This window comes from Squalius cephalus (genome assembly GCF_949319135.1).
Source record: "Squalius cephalus genome assembly, chromosome: 9".
Lineage (NCBI taxonomy): Eukaryota > Metazoa > Chordata > Actinopteri > Cypriniformes > Leuciscidae > Squalius > Squalius cephalus.
Window position 1 is genome coordinate 35206880 of NC_137130.1, and position 19608 is coordinate 35226487.

The 19608-nt window shown below is 38.3% G+C and overlaps 1 protein-coding gene across 2 annotated transcripts; it reads right to left on the minus strand.

Annotated features, from left to right (window-relative positions):
• Positions 1 to 4007: 4007 nt before the first annotated feature.
• sp3a (sp3a transcription factor) lies at positions 4008 to 16590 on the minus strand. 2 transcript variants are annotated; one of them, XM_079880462.1, is made up of 8 exons: positions 16425 to 16590; positions 16113 to 16186; positions 15881 to 15976; positions 11944 to 12930; positions 8562 to 8778; positions 7246 to 7336; positions 6863 to 7059; positions 4008 to 4924 (listed from the first exon to the last, which is right to left on the minus strand). In XM_079880462.1, the coding sequence occupies exons 1-8, from the start codon at positions 16429 to 16431 to the stop codon at positions 4608 to 4610; spliced, it is 1986 nt and encodes a 661-aa protein (XP_079736588.1). In that variant the 5' UTR covers positions 16432 to 16590; the 3' UTR covers positions 4008 to 4607. The 2 variants fall into 2 exon arrangements, with proteins under 2 accessions (XP_079736588.1, XP_079736587.1); XM_079880461.1 differs by having other exon boundaries at positions 7246 to 7435.
• Positions 16591 to 19608: the final 3018 nt, after the last annotated feature.

The window sequence follows — 19608 nt, forward strand, 5'->3', positions numbered from 1 at the left end:
ATTATAATCGTTATATTTTAGATCCGGATGGGATGGTTTTCGTGAGGAAATTGCGTTAATAGGCTACGTCACTCACCCGTGCGTTTCACGTCATATCCGTAAATAAAGAAGTGTTTCTCCGGCTACTTTGACGCATACGTTAGGTTTAGTTGTCACAAGTTGACATTGAGCAGTTAAATCTCTCAAACCTCCGGGGAATCATCCGTTTTAAACAAACACCGAACAGAAGAGCGAAAAGAGGACGAGACAGAGATCATAATAAAACCAGAATCAACTTTGGTTTGGCTCTTCAGAGATGCAGAGAACCGGGATTTGAAATATGATTCATGATATGATGGCTTTTTATTTCCCAGCAGGTGAGTAAAGTGTTTTATTGAACAGATAAATGGCCATATATAGCTCTCTAACAGAGTTCATCGTAACTATCGTAAAGTCTCATATTCATCCGCACAGTCACGCAGAGCCGAAGCACAACCAAAACAATGTTCTTCCGCAAAATGCATGTATTATTTTTTTAACCGCTGGAGGGCCAAAAGTTACTTTTAAATGAAAGGATATGTGGAGTATTTGTGTTTTTAAAAAATGTATTTTCACACACCACAAGGCTATATAAAGGGATAGTTCACCAAAAATAAAAATGCCGTCATCATTTACTCACCCTTATGTTGTTCCAAACCCATATATTACTTTCTTTTGTGGAACATGACATGCTATTGTGAAATGTTATTTTGAAGAATAATGGTAACCAGAATCAGAAAGAGCTTTATTGCCAAGTCTATGCACACACAAGGAATTTGTTTTGGTGAAAGAAGAACCTTCAAGCACAAAGGTTACACTGACTTACATTGTATTTTTGGACGTAAATTGGAACCAAAACTGTTTGGTTACCAAATTTCTTCAAAATATCTTTTATGTTCTTCAGGAGAAAAAAGAACTGCGTACAGGTTTGGAATGACATGAGGGTGAGTAAACGATGACAGAATTATTATTTTTGGTTGAAATATCCTTTCAAGTGAACTGCAAAAAATGTGAATATATTTATAGGCCTATATTTCTTGGTCACAAGCATCTAAAATATAATTTTTTTTCCTTATACATGAGTGTAATTTTGAACCTAACACCTTGATGTAAAAAAACAAACAAATCAATTTCCACACCGCTGGATTTAGTATTCACATAAAAACAATATAAAACAGAGTTTGATCATGAAAAATGATGTGGTTTTAATATATAAGCCCCTCTTAGAGGAAATTGCTGGAAGTGTATTTCTGAAGTGAAAATGAAAAACGCATGAAGGGGAATTTTGTTTACACTTGAGCAAGTTCAGAAATAAAATAACATATTTCACATGCAATTTAAGGGGGTAAAGCTGTGGGTGGATGCTGTTCATGCCAGCGCTTTTATACATATTTTATCAGAGGCGCTTCTAAACGCATTTGAGATGAGGAATATATCAGTGGACTGAGAGGTCGAGATTCAGCTGCACTGTTGCTGCAGTGACATCTACTGGACTTCACACACACAAAGGTTACACACACACACACACACACACACAGTCAAAGCGGTTTTTAACATAATGAGAACATTTCAATCACAAACAAGTAGTAAGAGATGGATTGCAATCAATCTGATGTTTATAGTTTTACATATAGAGTTAATGCAGGTGCATGTGACATGATCGTTTTATGACCCATATCAAATACAGAACTTTTTTTTTTTTTTAAGGCAAAAGAGGGAAAATGTAAAGTAAATGGTGACTAAAGACGCTAGAGCTCAAGTGTTTTTGAAGTTTTTTTATGCTCACCAAGGTTGCATTTATTTGATCAAAAATACAGTAAACAGTAATATTGCGAAATGTTACAAATTAACATAATTGTCCACTTTAATTATTGCCAAAGCTGAATTTTCAGCATCATTACTCCAGTCTTCAGTGTCACATGATCCTTCAGAAATCATTCTATGATGATTTAATGCTCAAAAAAAAACACTTATTATCATTTCTTATGTTGAAAACTACATTGTGCTGCTTAGTTTTTTGTGGAAACTATGATACGTTCTCAGGATTCTTTGATTAATAGAAGAATATAAATGTATCATAGTAATGTCTTTACTGTCCCTTTTGATCAATGTAATGTGTCCCTGCTGGATAAAATTAATAAAAATTAAAATAAAACATCAATCTTACTGCCTCCAAACTTTTGAACGGTATGTAATTTTGAAAAAAAAAGAAAATGTGTTAATGGATTGTATTTGTCAACTAACCCTTTAAAGTTTTGTACTGTATGTAAGTATGCGCATCAGTGTTCTGCGAGAATAAGACAACTGACAAGCACAGGATTATGTTTAGTCATTTTAGTGTGAAATAAACAGCTGCCCTCAAAAGTGGGCATTGTACAATAGTCCGAAGATTTCTTGAAAAAATGACCAAATAAAAAATAATAATAAAAGTGACACGTTAAGATGCTATTTATAATGAACAAAATCAAATTTAGACTTCACAAACTAAACGACTAAAATGCAATTCTGGATCACTGTGACAGAAGAACAACCCTCATCAACTCAGAAAACCAAATAGTGTTTCATGATCTGCCATTAACCCCCACTGGACCCGTTCAATCAAACTCGCATGGGACATTTCCGATCGTTACAAACTTGGCTACGGGAGGTTTAAGATCCCCCCCAACACAAAAATTGGCAATGGTGCTCAGAGTCGGTAGATAAAGAGACAATCATGATTAGTTGAAGGAATAAAAACATAAGCCGAGAATAACTGTACAGTACCACGTGGAAACAAAGCCATACTTGTACAGAGCAAATGAGTGTGTCGTGACTGATGGCCTGCAGTGTGTTAAACTAAATCCTTACAAAATGATCATTAGCAAACTCTTATGAGGACGATCTGAAAGACTTTCGGCTACAGAGGGAGTTCAAAACCTACGTGAACATATCGCCTTTATCATCATCACAGTTAGGTAGTGATGTGACGGATATTGTCCCACAAAGCTTTAGGTTGTTTCACATTGGTTAGCACGTCCCTATAGGCTGTCCCTTCGACACGGCATTGCTAGAGCGACTCGGAGCGGCTCTTTTGGTCCTGAAACACAGTTGTACACATTAACGCTGCAAAACCACCAGACAAAAAAAAAAAAATAATTAACAGTTTTTCTCTCGATTTTATCAAAGAGTGCGAATTCAGTTTGGCAAACTACAAACCGATTCAGTTCATACAAACGATTCTTGATGCTGATTACAGTCCAGTCTTTTAAAAAAGTAAAGCCGAAGGGAGTTTTTCCTTTAGAAAAGCAGTTGTGGACACCACAAATCCAGATTACAATGTATATAAATATCTTTTTGCTCAAAAAGACTTCATTCGCAACAAATTCATATTGAAAGATCTGATCAACTCGAAGAGGTTTGAGAATTATGGTACATAAAATGCTTTTAATTACATGATTGTTTCATATTTGCCCCATTCGTTGGGCCTGGTTTACCTACAAAAAAAATAAAACCACATAGAATAAATCATAAGAAGACATTTAAAGACACTATTGGACACCTTCATGACTCCCGACAGCAACTGGCAGGCAAGGTCTTTTGTTTTACATCGTTCTCCTTGTGTGGAGAACTTACACCACGAATATCACTTACAACCTAGAATTACAATGAAAGAAAGAGCGAAGCCACAAATGGAAATTCTGCCATTACTTACTCCCCCACTTCCCGAAAAGCAGTTCAAGCCTACGACGCTGCATTCTCAATCTTCTGGAACATTTTTTGTTGTTGTGAGGAACAGATTTGTAACTTCCCATCCACCCAAAGCTCACGACTACGTAAAAAAAAAATCTAAAAAAAAATAAAATGGAGTCTCAACATTACTGGCATCAAGTTCTCACATAGTCACTAAACGTTACAGGGCAAATGGTGAACAAGCTGCGGCCAGATGGGATGTCCACCCAATAACAACTTCACTTCTGGTCTGTTTCTCACACATTATGATTTCAGATTACTTTAAATAAAGTGCTGGAGTCATAAACTGGCTGTTTATGTCCCTGTTGTTGCGCGTAATTCTTCAAAAACCAAACATGGGGGAAGAAATAATGAGAGATTTTTCACTCTTTGGCTAAACCGGTCCTTCAACATCATCATCAGCCACCCGTTTGTCACCAGCGCTGCTTTCTCTATACAACACGATTAAACCCATTCCTACAAGTACACACTGAAACAGATGCTTGACACCCATGAGCGACTCGGCCTTTGTACACGACAGCTTATAATACAATATAAGGCATTTCAGTGTTGTATGTGAAAACAAGAAATAATGTTTCCCCCATAAAAAGATGAACAAATCCCCCAATAATTCTATATTTGTAAAATATATATATATATATATATATATATGTGTGTGTGTGTGTGTGTGTGTGTGTGTATATATGCATTCACGTAAATGTACATATTTACGTAAAGGAGGGTAAATATGTAAAGGTATAAAAGCAAGGTATATGCGCGAGCGTGGAATCGATCGATGTAGTCAAAATGGAGTCTGAGGTTTGCGGATGTGATGTCGTACAGGAAGAGGCGGGACCTCTCCTGTAGGACTCGTCACATGATCACTCGACCCCGTCCCCGGTGGACACAGACACTAACTGCAGAGGGATCTCGGCCGTGCTCAGCTGGTCCTGCGAGCTGGAGGTGTTGATGGTGGCGTTGACGGTGGCGAGGCCCTGCATGGAGCCGGGCTGGATGTTGGTGAGGATGAGTGTGGTGCCGCCCGCCGTGATGATGCTGTCCGAGGACATGGCTCCGCCCACACTGGACACCACGGCTCCGCCTCCCTTCTTGTTCTGGTGCGTCTTTATGTGCTTGGCCAGGTGATCGCTGCGCATGAATCTCTTCGAACACTCTGAACACACAAACTTCTTCTCTCCTGATGACGGCAGAAGAATCAATGACATGAAAAATGAGGAAAAAAAGAACAGAGATAAAAGCGGTTACAAAGCATAGTGAGCTCCCTGCATGAAGCCTGCTTAAAAAGCTCATTTATCTATAAAAAACAAAAAAACATGTTGAGTCCAATTCTAAGGCAGCATTGCATGCCTCCATTGCAAGGGAACCGATCCTAAAATGCACTGTAAAGACACAGAATACACTGTAAAAAATGCTGGGTTGTTTTAACCCAATTTTGGGTCAAATACGGAGAAACCCAAAGGTTGGATTAAAAATGTAATGCGTTCATATTGTATTGTAAAACATTTGTGCTGCTATTGAGGTGGATGTGTGTAAGGGAAGGCCAACAGTGTAATAATTATAGATGTAGTTACCAGTGTTCCCACTCTTTCATGAACACCAGATTCAAGGACTTTCATGGACTTTTTAAAGCATCTTTTATTTTATATCAAGCACAATAGAGGTGGGTTTGTGTTAAGGCATATACGGACAACTAAAATCTCATTTAAGAATTTAAAATTCAATGAGGGCTGGTACAGTGTGTGTGAGTGTGTCGCAGATTGCAGCTTTCTTATTCCTTCTTTAAACATTTATTATTTCACACAGGTTTTAGTTTTCTTTTTTTATGAACAATTTCTTGATTAAAACCTTAAAATATAGAGAATACCAAATTTTGCAATTAAATTAAGTATGAATAAGGTACGGAGCCCCTTCAGGGACCTTTGCAAAAATATTCAAGATACCTTATCATTCTACATTTCCTGAAAGCACATAAGCTTATTATCAATCCACCGTTTAACCATTATGCCACCGCTTGCAAGCGGTGTAAAAATATGGGTAGCATTGTTCAGAACAAAAACGACAGAGGAGTTGAATGAAAATGCAAACCATGCAACTCTAACTCTAAGGTGTTTGTTTTCACATACTGTCTGAATTTTAAGTACTTTCAAGAAGCGTGGGAACCCGGGGTCACAGAAATTAATTACAGATATATTTGCATGCAGGTATTTTATTATGGAGTGTCTATTTACAGTGTGCAAATATCCCGCCTTGTTGGCAGAGGTTATTTACACTAACTCCGCCCACTGAATCCACCTTTTGCCGAAATCGCTCTACCTCCTTTTCCCGTTACATCAGATCGGAAAGGCATTTATTATCAATAAAAATGAAGAAAATATTTCAAAATTTAAAAAAAAAAAAATTGTCTAACGTGTATTTATCAATAAAGTGTTTATTGGTTAGGGTTAGGTGTAGGGAGGGCCTTATTTGTCCCTAAATTGTGTTGTGGCAGTATCCATTTAATATTTTTTAATAAATATAATCATTTACACTATGTAAATATTGCATACCGTTTTAATGTACAACAAAACTGAGGTGCAAATAGTATCTGCCACTATTGATAAGTATAACTAGCATCTAACTATTATTTACATTTATTACAAAGAAAATACTGCCATTTTTACAGTGTAAATATAATCTATTGATGAAGAGTGAAAACGGCCACTGACATTTGTATCAAATGATTAATTTAAATGTTACTACATAGAAGTTAAAGAGGCATGATTTAAAGTGGGATCCTGGAATATACATTATTTAAAGACATTATTCAGCAATAACTGCTGAATTATATATATATATTTTACAGGTGATGTTTGAAGAAAGTTGGGGAGAAATGAGAATAATGAAAAGCATTATAACACATTATTGTGTTTTATATGTGTAGCCTATATGTTTGCCACAAATGTTTCAGCTGCACTGTTGTACTGTTATGCTAACATCAAACTCCAAATCAGTCACTAATGAGACTCTATACGGGTCAGGATGGTGCCTTAAACATTAGCAAGGAGGCTCACAAGGTTTGGGAACCGAGGTAGTCACAGGCGTGTGTGTGTGTGAGAGAGAGAGAGAGGAAGAGTACCAGTGTGCGTTCTCCTGTGTCGCTGCAATTCATCACTGCGTGTGAACCTCTTCCCACAAAACATCCAGGTGCAGACAAAGGGTCTCTCTCCCGAGTGCCAGCGCAGGTGAGCTCGCAAGTGAGACGTCTTCCCGTATACCTTCCCGCAGCCAGCTATATGGCACACATGCTGTTTCTTCTTGCCCATGTTAGATCCCCTACAACATATAATTACAAATGTACAGTCAGAATGGAAATATATCACACACATCCAGCAATGAAGACATGTACTCAAACACACACCATAGGGTGTCTGTATTACACATGAATATAAATTTCACTGCGTCTCAAAACAAAATGAGCTGCTAAAGGAAACAGCAGTGCTTTCAGCAGTGTGATCTCACCTCCCACCTCCCTCTTTGCAGTTGGGGCAGGTGCATGCGACCCTGCGCAGACGTTTGCCCTCCTGGCTCAATCCCTCCATCTCCTCCTCCACTAAACGAACACGAAGGTGAGAGAGGTCATTGGCATTCAGCGTAGAGCTACTGTCCAGAGGCCACTCCTCCGAATCAGGCTCCTCCTTAATCTGAATATCTATAGAGTATAGTATGATCAGCGTTACACTAACAGCACTGCAGAATTACGGCTACACACATCTTCCCTCTGTAACGGCACTCTAAATGATTTGATCTTGCCTGCATTATCTTGTTTACTCTATGGGGCCTGAAGATTTCCACAAAAGCACAGATTCCAATGGAATTCACAGGATGACGTGGAATGTCACGGAATTTGGCAAACATTTGAAGAATAAATTAAAAGGGGGGTTATAAAACTGCATTATGGACAAGTGTGAATATAAAACCACAAAAAGACAGCTATTTAAATATGAAGTCTGCTGGTGTGAATGAGCACCGCAGTTTGGTCTAATACACAAATACTGAAGCACTTGTGACGTTTGAGGTGTTTTCAGCGTCTGCCGTCTCTATACGACGACACGCTTTATGAATTTTATGAGCATTTTACCATTTCATTTGATAAAACTATTGTCAGATACACACAGAAACTCACTATGATTTAACCGAAAGAAATCATGACAGAAATATATTACTATTGTACACTAAAATGTACGTACATAATAATAAGAGTTTAAAATGTTTAAAGAATACCACAAAATATCAAACCATTTTAAATGTAATCAGTAAGCCTCTGTTGTGTAGCACTTTGTTTGCCAGAATATGATAGTATATTTTCACATTTTTTTAATTACATTTTAAAAGATGTTTTATGCAATTAATCAATCATTTAAAACAGATGACAGAATTGCTGAAGAAAACTGCTTCATAGGACACTATTATTGTTCAAATTTTACTACATTAAATTTAATTTTCTTAATAAGACCAATCTTAATAATCAAATAGAATAATTAAACCATTAAAACAGAATCCAGACTGAACACATAATTTAGAAAAGATTTTCATAGGGCCCTGCATCTATCCACCATGTTTTCACCCCCATAAATCAGTGGTTCTCAACCCTGGTCCTGGTCATATCTCCCTAATCAAACACACCTGATTCAACGCATCAGCTCATTAGTAAAGACTCAAAGATCTCAAACGAGTGTGCCAGAAAAGAGAGACATCAAAACTGAGCAGTGTTGGGGTACTCCAGGACCAGGATTGGGAACCCATGTCCCGAGGGAAAGAAGCACCCGCTGCTGTACCTCCAGTGCTGTCGGTGTCCTCGGACTGCTGGAACTGAATGCCTGCCTGGCCCATGGTGTTGACCGTCACCGACTGCAGGTTAGGCATCTGTCCCGAGCTCAGGCTGACCTGTGTGCCGGCCTGGCCCAGAGAGAGCGTCTGCACCGGGGCGAGAGTAATCTGCTGAGCGGGAGCCGTCTGGAGCTGGAGGTTCTGGAGGTTCTGGACTCCTTGGACCTGCGGGGACAGATTGGGACAGCAGAATGGGTAAAGGTATCACACAAAAATGAAAAGTCTGTCATTATTTACTCACCCTCACGTTGTTCCAAACTAGGGATGCTAACGATTAATCAACAATGGATTAATTGTTGATAATAATAACTAATGATAGATGACCAATCCAAGCACGCTCCAGTTGTAAAACCGTGTGCAATTGGTCTCTACACATCGTCCCTGCACACTGAACCCAAGATCCAGTTTCCAGTGGTTGAACTTTTAAATGACGTTGGAAAACAAAGTGTCATGATCGCAACGCTTTAGCCAAGCAGCATGTCATATGTTGTGTTTGGCTCATTCGAGACAACCTGCTAAATAAAGATATGCGATCTACTATGGATTACTAAAGTTTCACGAGGTTACAAACCAAAACGTGGCACAAAAGCATCATGTGTATACAGTTTACATGTCCGTCAGCTACTTTTTTTTTTATACAAATATTTGGTATAGTTTGGTCTCTAAATGTGCTTTTATTCTGCTAGTTGAGACCTTTTCAACGATACATGATGATATATTGTCCATCTGTTATGTACGATGATTTTACTGATCACATTCATGTAAAACAGTTATTTTTTCATGCTATGAAAAGATCGCACATCTAATTTAAAAGCACTTGTTAGGTGATGGTCATATTCCCTAAATTCACTATAAAGTCAATCTTATACGCTTTAAAATAACACCTATGTGTGTGTTAAGCAAGTGGTTAAGTAAAGTGATAACTTATTAGCACCCCCATTTAGGATTTAAGAGGTTAATTGTAGGGATAGGCAATTCAAGCAAAAATAATATTAGAAGATTATTCGATTAAAAAAAATAAAAAATAAAAAACGTACCCCTCCCCACATGCATGTATAGGCTACACACCAGAGCATGCGAGCGAAGAGGAGCCGTGTGACGCTTAAAAACAACTTAAAACATTTTATTTTTATTTTTTATAGTATGTTAATCATATGCTTCATTATATATGCTTATGTATAGGTATGTATGTGAATATATATATATATTTACTCTTTTTTTGTGGTTTGTATATACCTGTATGTAGTATCTTTCTAAAAGGAAAAATAAATAAAAATGTGATCACAAAAAAAAAAAAACTTAAAACACAAACATACGTTTCATATTTATGTTTAAATAATATAATGTTCTTTTTAAATTTTATTTATGTTGATTATATGAAAAGGGAACCACCATGAGATGAGTGAGAAAGGATCATAAAGATGCCCAATATATGGGGAGACATATGGAGTGGGTCAAACATGATTTTGACCACTTCATTAAGTTGTGTTTTATAGAAAGCCTTTCTTTAAAGTGAATTTCATTATGTATAAATTGTATCTTAATTTTAATCAATGTTTCATCAAACAATTGCCTGGATTTAATAAATAAAAAGCAAATATAACAGGACAATATAATCAGGATATGGAGGTGCCGACGCGATCACTAGCATTGCATGTGAACTGGAACTCGTCTCAAATGAATCGAAACTCAGCGTATAGGCTATACTTGCCTCAGAGAAAGCTTGAAATGTCTACTTTTAAACAAAACAATTCAAAACAGAAGGAAATGGGCTACTCTCTGCTTATGTAGGCTATGAAGTGTGCATTTCTCTATAGGTACGTTCACTAATGCAAAGATGGTGAGTGAGCATCGTCAACCTCATCTTTGCAGCCGACACTGACACAGAAAACACTAGTTTATTAATAAACAATTAAAATGTCTCAAGCATAATCATTACTTTTGCCGGTTCTTTGTGGCAAGCTTTATGCGCTTGAGTGCAGAATAGGCAATATATGTTTTTTTATTCTCTCCCATATACATTTAAGTAAATAAATTAAGATAAATATATGCGATTAGACTACTGGCTTAAATTAACAACTACTAGTCGACTAGAAAAAACTTTAGTTGTGCACGACTAATCGAATATTCGAAAATCGAGACTCATCCCTAGTTAATTGATCGTTAACTTAAACAATGATCGATTATTATCAACACACATACACAATTTGGTAAACATGGAAGCTCGTGCTACATGCAAGAACTAACCTCATTGGTTTTTGTGCAGGTTTGTTCTAGCGCGTGTTGCACACACAACCTTCCGTGTTTACCATGTGATGTGCTCTATGTATGTATTTATATGTGATTGAAAGCCTAAATTGAATCGATTCATCATATAAAGTGATCATATCTCTTCAGAAGATGGATTAAAACGCTCAATTCATATGGATTTGTATTATGACACCTTCATAACCCATTTGGATCTTTTAAGTTTTGATTACCTGGACTTTCAATGGAGGGACAGAAAACTTTAAGGTTTCATTAAAAAATATCTTAATTTGGGTTTCGAAGATAACCAGTCTTATGGGTTTGGAATGACATGAGGGTGAGTAATGATGACACCGATTTTAATTTTTGGGTGAACTAACCCTCTAAGCACTTGGTCTCGTGAATTAACTTTTGATAAGTCTTTTTTTTATTCTAAACTTCAAAATCATTAACTCAAGCATGATCAAGCCTAATCAGTTTTTATGATAAATCACTGCCTATTTGTGACTGGGTGGTGGGTTGCTGGTCAAACAATATGTTTGTTGTCATATGCAAGGCCACTAATGAATAGTGGTGCAGGAATCACTGTTTTACTAGCGTACACTGTCTGCATCATTACAGAAGATACTAATAAAAAAAAAAAACAGAAAAAAGGTTCTTAATCCCCAACCCTAAAACTGTAATTAAAAAAAAAATATTTGTAACCACATACCTGGAAGGTCTGCCAACTCATTAATCTGGTGAGGAACAATGTTTTGAGCAGCATTTTTACACCCTGTCATGCTGTTATGCCACTGCAGTAAACACATATTGCAGCATTAAAGCTAACGATTAATCGATTAATTGATCGTTAATTTAAACGATAAACTGACATCCCTAGTAACCACACACCTGGAAGGTCTGCCACTGTATTTGTTTTCTCTGGTGTATTGATGGTTTTTTTAAGCATTTTTCTTAAATGTGTATATTATATTATATTATATTTGTGTGTACAATCTTAAGTGGTTATATTTAGATGTCTTTTACAGCACTTTTGGTCAGTCTTGTGGCTGTTTTTTAATTAAACTTAATATAACCCCATACCTGGAAGGTCTGCCACTGTATCTGTCCTGACGGTGAGACAGTCTGGGCCTGGATGAGGAATGTTCCTGGGTTGATGAGCTGGATGTTCTGCATGTTCTGCTGGGCCTGAGCCTGGCCGTCAGCGGTCTGCAAGGGCAGCTGCTGTAACTGGATGACCTGCTGCCCCCCGGACACATGCACCGTGCCCTGACTGAGGTATCCCGACCCATCTCCCTGCTCTCCCGCCACAGGCTGCGTCAACACGCCCGTGCCGTCTATCGTGCTGGCCTGCTGCTGCTGCTGTGAGGACGAGGAGGAGGATGAAGATGTGGTAGGCACAAACATGTCTGCATTCGAGTTGAGTGTCTGGTGCTGTTCGCCTGCTTTCTCCGAGCCGTCTGAGTTCTCCACGCTCTGATTGGTCATGATCAGCTGTCCGTCAGCCGTGACGCCGGTGGCTATCGCCTGGGCCCCCGAGAGCCCGAGAGAGTCCAGATCCACGCTGTTTATGGGCACAAAGGTAATGTTACCAGGCAAACCCAGAGGCACGTTAGTGACCATCTGACCCTGACTGTTGAAGGCAGAGCTTCCCAGAGACACGTGGTGCACTTGGCCAGACTGGGTCATGAGGTTCTGAGTGTTGCGGATCACATCGGCTGCCGTCGTGCCTGTGACGCTGATAGTCTGGGTGCCGTCCGGGAGGATCTGGATCTGCCCTGAGGCGTCCTGCGCCATTGAAGCCCCCTCAAAACCCAGCTGCCCGTCGGCCGTCTGCACCTGAGGGATGACCTGGTATTGTATGTTAGGCACTGCGCCGGCAGACGTGTCGGTCCCTGACGTGAGTAAGATGGGCTGGCTCTGGAGACCCTGGAGGCTCTGGAGAGGAAGAACATACTGTCCGTTGGACGTGACGATACCCGTGCCGGGGAGATGCAGGACACCCGAGTCGTCCTTTACCGCCTCCCACCTTTCAGACGACCCTGTTAACTGCACTGAGAGGTCTGCGTTCTGGGGAGGAAATCACAAGAGTTTCACACAAGAAAGAAAGTGCTGCCACATCAGTGCATGTACACAGTAAAATCTCTTGCTGTTAATATGCTGACTGATGCAAAACATAGACAAACCCATCCTATAATTTGGTCTGAAATGCTGAAAGGTAACAAGTATCATGTGTGACCCTCAAAAGAATCCAATTTTCCACTAATATAGCAATAATTAATTAAATAGCAAGAAAAAAATTCAATGAAATGAGGAAAAGGCTCATTAAGTTTCAAAGTCAATCTAAAGGAGTCGAATTTGTGAATAAGGATTTATTATGGACATTTTTCATCACTGGATTAAGTCTCTTATCAATGGAAAACAACATTTTGTTGTGCTAATATCTGCATTTGCTTGTGTTTGTAATATTCTAGCTTCTATATGTCGCCAGACTAGAGTCCTGCACGGGTTCGGGTACCCGACGGGTGACCCGCAAATTTTGCTCAAACGGGTGAAAAATATCCAACCGTGTCGGATACGGGTGCGGGTCGGACACGGTGGAAACACGGGTCTAAACACGGGTTTAAAACATCACATGCAAAAGTAAAAATATATGCATATTTTTAGGAACACATCTACAAAAATATGCCTGTATTTCAAGTTGATAAAATAATTTAAAATCCACATCAGTTTATTTGTGCCGACGTGCCACGCCCTCCCAGGAATCTATAACGTTACCTAGGCTACTTTCACTTTTAAAAAATTCATCATAACCGCGTGCGCGATCTGCTTGCAGTCATCGAGATGGATGCTGAGGAGTTGAAGAAAAGAATAACTTGTGGAGATTGTAAAGTTGTCGACAATACGTCATAAAAAATCAAATCCACTATGTGGGAGAAATTTGGAGTTATCTGAAGAAAGTACTGTGAAAGGCTTATTTGCTGCATGCATTTTCGTGTTGGATAGCCGCAAATGTGGAACTTCATCCCTGAGGAAGCACGCAGATACTGTGGTAACAAAGCAGTTCTATCGAACGGTATTTTTCAAATTTAACACTGTTAAGTATGTGTGGTGTACAGGGCGTGTTTGAACCCAAAATTGTCAGATGTAGGCTAGACGAAATTGCGTGGCATATACAGTAGTGTTGTAGCCGCGTCTGTTCGATTGGTAAAATGTTAAGGCTACTCAGTTTTGTGGTAACGTTAGCCATGTTCTTCATGTACCGGCCTGTTGACAGCTTCGGCTGAAGTTGTCCTTGTGTTAATTGTCGTGTAATAACTTCTGTATGACCTGGCAATAAACATTTTTGTAATTGTGTCTATAATGTGATTGGCTAAACTGATTTTATTTCGGGTGCGGGTCGGGTATCGGTTCTGTTTTAAACGGGTCGGGTCGGGTGCGGATTTTAATTAGTGCTGCTTTTGGAAAACGGGTCGGATGCGGTTTGAAGCACTGCGGGTACGGGCGGGTGCGGATTTACAAAATCGGACCCGTGCAGGACTCTGTGCCAGACATCTATTAGTCCCGGTCCATTCATTGGCCACCTGAAAATGACATCAGCATATGTTTGCATTTTAGAGAAAGAACTAATCAAATGTATGAAAGTCAAAGTTCTGCTTTGTCTGTAAAATAATCAGTACTTATTACTTCTGGAGGGACAAAGATAAACCCAGCAATTTCCACCGTTTTATGTACTGCTGTGCAACTGCCATTAGACAAGGTACACACTAGATTTCATTTTTCACAAGTGAAAATAAGGCTGAGAAATTGGTCCAAAGAACTTTTTTTTTGTCACTAGAATTTTATTTACCATGGCTGCAATGGTTTGATCAAAAATACAGTAATACTGTGAAATATTACAATTTAAAAGAAACTGTTTTCTATGTGAATATATAGTAAAATGTAATTTGCTCCTGTGATCAAAGCTGAATTTTCAGCATCATTGCTCCAGTCTTCAGTGTCACATGATCCTTCAGAAATCATGCTGATTTATTAATGTTTAAAACAGTTGTGCTGCTTAATATTTTTATAATCTGTGATTTCAGGATTCATTGATGAATAAAAAGTTTGAAAGAACAGCATTTATTTTAAAATAGAAATCTTTTCTAACCATATAAATCTTTACTTTTTATCAATTTAACACATCCTTGCTGAATAAAAGTACTAATCTCTTTCAAAACAAAGAAAAAAAAAATATGAATGACCCCAAACTTTTGAATGATAGTGTATATAATTACAAAAGATTTCTATTTTAAATAAATGCTGTGCTTTTGAAACTTTTTGTTCAAAGAATCCTGAAAAAAGCATCACAGGTTATAAAAATAAATATTTAGCAGCACAACTGTTTCCAACACTGATAATAAACCATCATATTAAAATAATATCTGAAGGATCATGTGACACTGAAGACTGGAGTAATGATGCTGAAAATTCAGCTTTGTGTCAGAAATAAATTATATTTTAAAATATATTCAAATAGAAAACTTTTATTATTTTTGACCAAATAAATGCAGCCTTGATGAGCATAAGAGACTTTCAAAAACAAAGTAAAAAATAGTAACGTTTCCAGATTTTTGATACTGATATATATTTTTCTATGCAACTGACTGAAAAGACTGTCCCTCAGGAAGATTAAACATGACATGATCCATTATTTGACATTCCCAAATATAGCAAAAATGATAGTTCATTACGCGCCATCATGTTGATCCAAACCTGTATGGGTCAATGGGTGCTCCACAACTGTTTGGTTACTCTTCAAAATATCTTCTTGTGTTCAGCAGAGGAAAGAAATGTATACAGGTTTGGAACAACTTGAGGGTGAGTAAATGATGACAGAATTTTCTTTTCTTTTTTTTTTTGGTGAGCTACGCATTTAAGTCTGGGGAGAAAACACGCACTCAAAGCAAACAAGCCCTAGCTCACACTCAAACCACGGTAAGGTACAATAAAGGTGATTTATCTGTAGGTGCAGACTTACCACCCCAGCAACACCATTATTCGTGTTTGCCCCGTTCTCTGCTCCGAGGCCGGTGCAAGTGGCGGCGAGCAGGGCGAGCGGCGAGGGCTGTCCGTCCTGACGATGGGCGGGTTTAATACATGAAAGGGGGTGGCCACACAGGAAGTACCAGTGTTTTAACAGAACAAAGTGAAAACTTCACCAAAGCACATGCATTAGAGAATAAGAGAAGAGAGGATTTGATGTGATTTACCTGATCCGCGCCGCCGCCGTCCTGCGCGCTGCTGCTGTCCGCCATGACTCCCGCTTTCACTGGCCCTTCAGGCGCTTAAACACACAAACACACAATACAACACAGCCGTTAGAACCACACATCGCGCGATTGCTGGACAGACGCCATCATACGCGGTTGTTTTAATGGATCATTTGAGCTCTGTATTTATTCCCTCCGCGGATCTTAAACTCTCAGATTCACCCGCCTGCTAACGTTAGCCTAGCTTAGCATAAACATAGCCTGCACAAAGATTCAAAGCGAGCATTCTCACGCTCTTCAAATCCTACGTACCGGTCATTACGTGAGTTCTTTAAAGAAGACTGATGTCTGCGTTTAATTACACTCCGAGCATGGTTATATTAATCGGTGCCTGCGCTCGCTTTAGTCCAGTTTGTTTTTTTTCCTAATTTGATTGACGGCGGGGCTTCCACTTCGCCAACTGCGTCACCGACAGGAAGTCCCGCCCTTCGTCTCTCATCTCATTGGAGGCTGGGTTGGAGAACTCGCCTTTTGATTGGATGAGCGGGATGTCTGTCATTTTGAACGGGCTGCTTCCTATGTTTCGTTGTCCGTCAAGTTTTGTCCGTGAAGATGTATGAACAGTTTCCGTCAGTATGATGAAGGGTTTGTTTTGTTATTGTTTTGACGCGTGTTTGTCTTTTTAGTTTACCATCACGAAAGTTTTACTCTTTAAGGATTTTTTTTCCTTCACATATTTTGCAAGAATAATACTAAGTCTCTATTCAAACTAGCAGTGGAACTGATGATACATAATTTTTTTTCATAGTCTTATAATCAGCAATTAAGAGGTTTGTGGTTTAATGTAAGAGGCCACTTGAGCTAAGTCAAGTGTTTCTCCAGTAACACGAGTAGTGATTAATGATAATCAGTGATTTCTGCAGCTCATCCTAAATGCAGAAGGGAGCAGTATCTTTTCACAAAGATGTGTCATGATGGAATAAATAACCTCTCACATACTCCATATCCCAAGGAGAAACATAACAAAAAGCACTGGTGCTAAAAGAGAATGCACCTACATTATATACAAACATCTAAATATAGATATACAATAATGTAGAATGCACATAAAATCTCTTAAGCATGAAAGAGTTTTGGGAGGTTTTCTAGTGCAACATAATATGTCAAATGTGAATGTGTACAAGTAAAACAGAGATTAAAAAAAAAAAAAAAATCTGCTGCAGCACAACAGGGGAAAAGTAGCAATCAAGGGCCAGTGCTCTAAAGAAACAGTGGAAGCGCACAATTTGGCATCTAAAAAATTTACCAATAATCACAATTTTTGTGGACACAGCTTGAAAAGAGCTAACTTAGTCTGGACTTCATAAAATGGAAAAAGAGGGGAAAACACAAACACTGAAATTGAACACAGTTCTGTTAATCTAACCTTTGCCTTGAGCTGTTGAAAGCTTTGTAAAGCTGTCATGTTAATGTCAATCACCCACACTTTAAAAAAAAAAGTATATCATTATATAGGCTAATAACAATTTACAGCTGATTGATATTAAACGTGCCATTCAAACATCAGAAATGACCTCGGTCATGCATTTTTTCTTTTACTGAATACAAACAGCCTATGATAATTGTAAAATCTAAACAGGTTTGTTTGTTTTTTACAAATGTAAATTGTTAGATATGTGGTATAATTTTGTCAGTAACTAAGTAACTACATATTTATTACATAACTACTAGACAAAACATTCAATAATTGTGGTTGTTAGTAATGCTAAAGCTACGAAGGACGTTGTTACGATACACTTTTCATTGACTTCTATTCATGCAAATGCAGGAGACGGGAAACATAATCTTTTGCGAGTTTCTCTGGTTCCAAAGTTCAAGTTTGTTGAACTCTGCCCTGCGAAATCATGTGACCAATACAAGATTGATTTGACCTCATACTTAAACTTGCAGGTTTGCTATAAAGGTTGAATTATGTTTTTTAAAAAGATGCCACAGAGTGTGACGTCATATTAACCGTTATAGTGTTTGTACAAATGTCGTGTGCTCAAAGTCTGACCGCAGCATAATATTGCTAACACAATTTCATGGCAATTCATAACTGTTTTATGTTTTGGAGATTTGGTGGCTAATTTGAATGAATTTGTACGATCACCTTTGTAAGTTTCGAATGATCTGCTTATGCACCAGTGACGGTTAGGTTAAAGGGTGAACCTTCACGCTTGCTTATTTTCTAATAAACACGTCTTTGTACAATTGACACTGTACAAATGTATACAAAAAGCACCTCCTCATAACATAGTTACATTTTTCTGTGAGATCAGGTTGAATATTGCACATCATTTTATCACAACCCAGTTAACCTCAAACCTGATTCTACAGATTTTACTGGCCACGTCAATCACAGCTCTGATTGCCTACATGAAACTGAAACAAATACTAACCACTAACCCTAACCTTAAACTTAGTGTAGTGTTGGTAGCACATCCGGATAGATAGCATTACTGTTTGTCGCAATTGGAACCATTCATTATTATTCTGGACTTTAAACTTGAACCAGAACTTTTCTGATTGTGCGACTGATCAACTGTGTTGGGGGCAGTGCTTAACATGAACTTTTTTGCTCTCCAGCCACTGTGTCTAGTGGTTTTACAAAGTTACTAGCCACTCAGCATTTTCTCTGGCCACAATTTTGGCATCGATACCAAAAGGAAAAACTGCAATATAGATATTTTTAATATTATCTCTAATGTGGCAGCAGGATTATTAGGCTGCTGTCACTTTAAGACCCTATGCACGGATCTCTTATACTGTAACACATGCGTTTTCTTTCTCAACTGTTGAGGAAGTGACTGACTCACTGTTTACGACGTGAATACTTGCCAAGACTGGCATTTTGGCATTATTTTGTGAGTATTTGACTGTTTAAAAAAACAACAACCTCAATTTAGCACTGAGAGGCGGCTTTATGCGTGCGCTCTTTGGGTGTGAGCACAAAATCTGCGGGAATGAGTACAATTATGTGCAATACACACAATCCAACACCGAAATTCAAGCCCTGTAACACCAACAATATTAATCTGGATCAAATGAAACGAGTGAATGAGGAGAGGCGGGTTTGTGTGTAACTCGCTGTCGGAGAGATATCGTGTATCTATTCTGTGGAAAATGAAAGCGTTTCAGATATTTGAGTATCGATATGTAGCAATGTTTTTTTTTTATATATATATTTTTGACAACACTACATTGCACTTAGTAAGGTAAGGTAAGGTAAGGTAAGGTAAGGTATCTTTATTTCATACCCGCAGGTATTTGTTTTGCTGATAGAAGAAAAATTCGGTCATCCAAAAAAGAGATATAAAAGACATAAGAAACATAAAAACATTTCACATACAAATTTACAGGTTTATAAAAAACATCATGACAGGCTGCACCATAACACATATATCCTCTGTCCAAATTAATGATCAAATACTAAAACATCTCTCTTACTCATATT

Bases quoted from the DNA above. Each gene is read 5' to 3' on its own strand.
- sp3a (XM_079880461.1), bottom strand. The intron at 12,931-15,880 runs GTAAGTCTGCAC...TTTCCTCCCCAG, and splicing joins ATAATGGTGTTGCTGGGGTG to AACGCAGACCTCTCAGTGCA. The intron at 4,925-6,862 runs GTACTCTTCCTC...TGCCGTCATCAG, and splicing joins ACACAGGAGAACGCACACTG to GAGAGAAGAAGTTTGTGTGT.